This window comes from Pteropus alecto, unplaced genomic scaffold (assembly GCF_000325575.1).
Source record: "Pteropus alecto unplaced genomic scaffold, ASM32557v1 scaffold7, whole genome shotgun sequence".
NCBI classification, from domain to species: Eukaryota; Metazoa; Chordata; class Mammalia; order Chiroptera; family Pteropodidae; genus Pteropus; species Pteropus alecto.
In genome coordinates, this window is record NW_006494614.1 from 40,135,893 (window position 1) to 40,141,551 (window position 5,659).

Sequence of the window (5,659 nt, forward strand, 5' to 3'; positions counted from 1 at the left end):
TGCCACCTAGGTGGGATCTCACCCTCTCTACAAGGAGTGCCCTCCCATAACCCAGGCTAGGAGGCTGCTGCCTGGAGGACTGAGAAAGAGCTGAGGTACATTGCCTTGCCCCCTCCCCGCTGGCAACAGCTCTTCAAAACCACAGGGAGCAGGAGGGGAGGAAGGAGAGTGACTCTGTATGTGAGCACAGTCCCTCCAGGACCATACTCCAGGGGCCCGGTGAAATAAACAACAGTGGAGGGAGCGGCAAAAAGGAAACCCTGATCTTTGGGGCCCATGCCAAGAGGACAGCAACATTTCCTAGGTTTTGAGATGAAGTATTTGGACTGACACCTGGCCCCGGCCTCAGACCCACTAAATTCATTAGCTGGTTGGAAGCCAGCCCTGCAGTTCACCATGCCACTGCCCTGCCCCCCCAGCAGAGAGAGGCCCCAGGAGGGACAGGCAGAAAAGGAAGGAAAGCCCCAATTTCCCTTACCCACAGTCTCTAAGCCTCCCCAGCTGCACAGCAAGGGCCTCTCACTTGAGACAAGACCTAACGCGGGTCGCCACATAACAGTCAGAAGATCTGTTGAAAGGCTGGACAGGAAATCTCGAGTGTGCAGTGTTGGAAGGGGAGGTGTCCCCTTAGGAACTCATGGACGGGGCTGGAGGAGACGACTGCCCCAGTGGGCTTCTCCAGGAACTGCTGACCTTTTCCCACCCATCTGTCTCTTTATATACAGGGAAGGCGGGGGGCTCGGCCCCATCGGGGTCTGTCCCCTGCACCCTTGCCTCCCCTCCAGCCCCCGCTGTGCCCAGCACAGCCTCGGTCACCATCGTGACTCCCCCTGCTACACGCAGGGTGCACAGTCCTGCAAGGGACAGGAGGGAGGATAGCGGGCCTGTCGAGGGCCATTGGTCACAGTGAGGTCTCCACACAGGAGCCGTGGCGGTGCAGCGGCCGGTGGCTGTGGCCCAGACACCCCTCCTGCCGGTGCACGATGAGGACCGGGAAGTACAGGGCGTCATGGTAGGGCGGCGGCGGCCCGGCCTCCTCTTCATCGTCGTCCTCGTCGTCCCCCATGCTAGCCTGGCTCGAGAGCCGCGTCTGCTCCGTGGGACAGCTCGCCTCGTTGACGCTCCCGCTCCGGCTGCGCCACAGGCAGCTACGCCGCGAGCCATAGAGGCGGCCCAGCGAGAAGCGGCTGCCCCCGCAACCCGGCCCTCCGCCAGGCCCTGGGCCGGCCCGCGGGCTGGCGCAGATGCTTAGGGCGCTGCGCGAGAAGATGGACGAGCTGCTGACAGCGCGCTGGCAGTGCTCGCAGCTGCGCCGGTACGGGGCCACACCCGCCGCGCCCGGGCCGCCCACCCCGCCGTAGCGGCACGTGGGCGCGTAGCCGCCCGCCGCGCCCCCTGCGCCACGCGACCCTAGCCCGGTCAAGTCCATGAGCACCGCCTCGGAGTAGCTGGGCACCAGCTGCTGGTTGGAGCGGATGTGCCACTCGAGCTCTGTGCTGTCCACCGTGTTGACCCGCGGCAGGCGGTGGGTGAGTGGGGGTAGCAGCTCGTCGCTGGGGCTCAGGCTGCAGCCCGCACTGCTGGCAGAGCCTGGTCCCTCCAGGCCGAAGAGCTTCTCCACGTGGTAGTGCGCATAAGCCGTGCGATACTCGGCCAGCACGCGCAGCGGCCACGACAGCGTCAGCAGCGCCGCGGCCCAGAAGGCCGAGGAGCACGCGTACCACGGAGGCCTGGTCGGGTCCGGGAAGGCCACCATGAACTCACGGAAGTCCACGTTCTTGAGGTGCATGCCCTCGCGCGCCTCCATGTAGTCGTCCAGGCCCTCGTTCTCGGCGAAGAAGCGCGCGCGCTGGCACAGGTACGCGTTCTCGGCCTCCACACTGGCAAAACTGAAGCACTTGGTGAAGCGCAGCCGCGTGGCCGGCGCGCCCTCCAGCCCCACCAGCGCCTTGGACACGTCGCGGACGCCGCAGCGCGCGTAGTCGAATTCAGCCTCCGCAACATGCGTATTGACGCGTTCGTGGTAGACCTGTGGCGCCGGGGAAGGCGATGGGAGTCGCGTCTATCTATTCACCCTCCTCCGCCCCATTGCTGTTCTTTTTGCCTGGTCAGACCCTAAGCTTATCCTGGTTTTGATCCCGGTTGGAGCAGATACGATCGTCTCATCTGGTTTATAGAGAAACTGAGGCCCTCTGCTTAATCAGTGAGTTAGAGATGAGAGCAGGACTCGACTTCATCTCCATCTTTATGCGTTCTAATTTTAATTAAACTCTGCTTACTCTAGGGGTTAGGCCTTCCCCATGAACTGCTCATTCGGCTTGCCTCACCCTTTTGCCACTGTTTCCGTTGTCCCACACTGCCCACTTATCACCACAAACAGCCTCCGCTTCTTCACTTTCATAAGTGTGTTTCCAAATGCGCCCTTCAGAGGAGCTCTCAGTCTCAGGCCTTTCTTTCTGGTCTCCCTATTCCCACCTTAGTTCTCATCCAGCCTCCTTCCTGATCTCATAGACCCCAGGCTTCTGTTTACTCATCCCAGAACTGAGATGATTGTCAACCTCATCTTGGAAAATCTCCTCCAGGGCTCTAATATATCTACTCCTGGAGGGTCCAGGCAGTGCTGATTGCCCATCCTCACTACCAGCACTCTCCATGGGGCCTCCCATGCCTACCTCTACCTTTTTGCCAGCTGATCCCCACCTCTGGGAGCCTTGGACTTGGGATCCAGGGCCCTGGGTTTGAGTCCAGCACTACCACTTAGAAGCTGAGACCTTGGACAAGTTCCTGAGCTTAGGTCTCCTTACCTGTGAAAAAGGACTTGGTAGCAGCCATCTTACTCTGAACAGGTGAGAGTATGCTGTGAGACTGTGCATATGAAGCAACCATTAAGCACTAACCAGTATAGACCCTGGAGCCAGACCGCATGGGCTCAAATCCCAGCTCCCCCACATCCTAGCTGTTTGACTTTGGGCAAGTTACTTAACCTCTCCAAGCCTCAGTTTCCTCATCTGTAAAATGAGGATAATAGTTACGTATCTCATTAAATTGTTAAGAGGGCTAAATAAATGATTTGACATTTGTAAAGTATTTAGAGCCAAGTCTGGTTGCTGGTAAGTTGTTTACTCTTGTTGTTTTCACTAACTTCCTGTTGCAGTACCCATAAGAGCTCACTGGTACCTCTTCTCCTCCCCCGCAAGGACAGTCAGGCAGGGTCTCAGCACATCCTTGCCATCTGGACTGGCCTGCACTCCTCTCCAGCCCCTCACCTGTGTGGTGGTGTAGGCATCTCCGTTGCGGTACCGGGTGACCTGACGGGTGCGGCGGACATAGTGGTAGCTGATGGCCTTCCACCAGATGCAGGGTGTGGCCTGCTGCATTCGGCCCACACGCTCCCGAACGCTGCTCACATCAACACGGTGCTGCAGCTCATGGCGGGCTTGGCAGTGCCAGCACTCCACCAAGTAGACGGCATACAGCATGAGCAGGAAGGCCAGGGGGATGTAGACATAGCCGTTGGAACAAGGGCTGTCATGGTACATGAGGCTATTGCCCTGATAGGCGCTGCTGAAGGTGAGGCGGGTCACTGTGGTGACATGGCACCAGGCCACGGCCCCCAGGCAGCCGTACATGAGCAGGGAGAGCAGCAGGCACTTCCAGTGGGACTCACGGCAGAGAGACTTGGTGAAAGAGGGCTGAATGGGACGCTGCTGCTCAGAGGAGCAGGGCGAGGGGCCAAGATGGGAGGAAAGTAAGACAGAGTGGCAGGATCCAGCACAGAGATGGATGCAGGGATGGAGGGGCAGAGGCCAGCACCAGAGATGACAGAGACAGACAGGAGTGTGGAGAGAGGGGAGCCAAGGACCAGGGATAAACACAGAAGTGATCCAGAGTGAGCCATGGGGACAGGAAAAGGGAACAGAATGCCAATATAGGGAAGTGCAAAGAGAGAGACAGCCCAAGAAGCAGAAGCGGATCAGAGCCAGAGATGGAGGGAGGAGGCCCAGGTGGCAGAGAAGACACAGATGTGTAGGATGGCACCCAGAGAAAGAGTCCAAAGACAGACACAAAGATGGCAGTGAAATAGGAGGAGGTGTGGATGGGGAAGATAGGGGAGGACAGACAGGCATTAGCGAAGGCAGGTCCCCAGCCCCAACCCCTTCCAAGTATTCCGCTGACATCATCTTCCCACTTAACAGGTGGGGCCCTCACTTATTCTAGATTCTTTCAGGCCTGTGTTCTGGAGGAACCACGCTTCTTTGATCCATCCACCTCCATGTCCATCACAGACAATTAGCCTCATACCTCCTTTGGAGGGGGGTCCCAGGAAACCCCAGGCCCTGTTTCCTTCCCCACATTCTAGACCCCAAACCCCTTATGAGTCTCCCCTTCTGCACCCTAACATCCTTCCCCTGTTCTAAGATGGGAGAGAGGGAGCTGGTGTCCCTGAGCAGAAGGCAGTCCCAGAGGAGATATCTAGGAGGGCAGAGGCATGTGGCTGGGGACAGGGGATGTGGGATGGGGGTTAGGGGTAGAAAAGAAGAGGTTTGCAGCCCAGCCATCTGTCAAGGGAAAATGATTTTTGGTGCTCTCCCAGGGCCTGTTAGCCTGTTAAAGCACCTGGTGCCTTCTGTCCCACGGTCACCCCAGTGATTTGTTTACATGTCTGGTTCTGCCACTAGACTGGGTGCTCCTGAAGGCAGGGCCCTGTCTTCTTTGTACCCTGGCTGCCTACCATGGTGCTGGCACGCAGCAGCCACTTCATAGTTGGGTACTGAGTTGGATTTCTGGTGGTGCCTGGGCTTTCCCACTTCTCCCTACTGCCTAGCTTTAAGAATACCAAACACACTCTCCTGCTGAGATCCTCACTTATTCCTTCAATTCCCAGGACTTGACCTAAAGGCTAGCCAAGGGAAGGGAGAAAAGGGTGAAAAGGAGGGGTACGGTAATAGGCAGTGGGCCCTCAACTTGGTATGAAATCAAAGGAAAGATCTGGAAGTGCGGAGAGGTAGGCGGGCTAGGAAATAGCACACAGCATAAACAAACCAGATTAGGGCACATGAGCCTTTCAGGGAGCCTTGTCCTTGGGAGGTGTGTATATGCACACCTACCTGAGTGTGCACTTGTCCCAGTGAGAGCACATCTGAAAGGGGCCCAACCTGCAGGCCTGTCTGCCTGTGTGCTTCTGCCCTTGTGCGGTGTGCGTGTGTGTGCACGAGTCGCATGGGAGATGTGGGTGCTCCTGGTACTTTCCACAATCTCTTTGTCTCAAGGTTCAGAGGACTGAAAAGTAAGCCCCGCCCCGCCCCAACTAGGGATATGCTTAGTACCAACACTCTGAAGGATTCCTGGGCTCAGGGCCTCCCGCGAGGTGATGGGGGGAGCAGCTGCGTGGACTTTGGGAGAGAGAGGTGCACCCCACACACACACACTCCTAGTGAGGGGGAGGTGTCTCACTTCTGTACACATTTGACCTTCTTAGAACCCCAGCTCAGGTAACACCATTTTCCTCTGATACTATCCTGCCTCTGTAGCCCCTACAAGTTGCCCTTCCTGGCCTTCAAGATAGCATCCCCTACGCGAGATAGGATCCCGGCCACCATCCCCACCCGCATCCGCCCGGGGTCCGCGAGGCTCCGCCCCTATGCCCCTCCCCCTGTCA

The 5,659-nt window shown here is 57.9% G+C and overlaps 1 protein-coding gene across 1 annotated transcript; it reads right to left on the reverse strand.

The window, feature by feature from the left end:
* Positions 1–901: 901 nt before the first annotated feature.
* On the reverse strand, positions 902–4,762 carry TMEM151B (transmembrane protein 151B). Its single transcript, XM_015600258.1, has 3 exons — positions 4,733–4,762; positions 3,267–3,707; positions 902–2,029 (listed from the first exon to the last, which is right to left on the reverse strand). Exons 1-3 carry the CDS (start codon positions 4,760–4,762, stop codon positions 902–904), a joined length of 1,599 nt encoding a protein of 532 aa, XP_015455744.1.
* Positions 4,763–5,659: the final 897 nt, after the last annotated feature.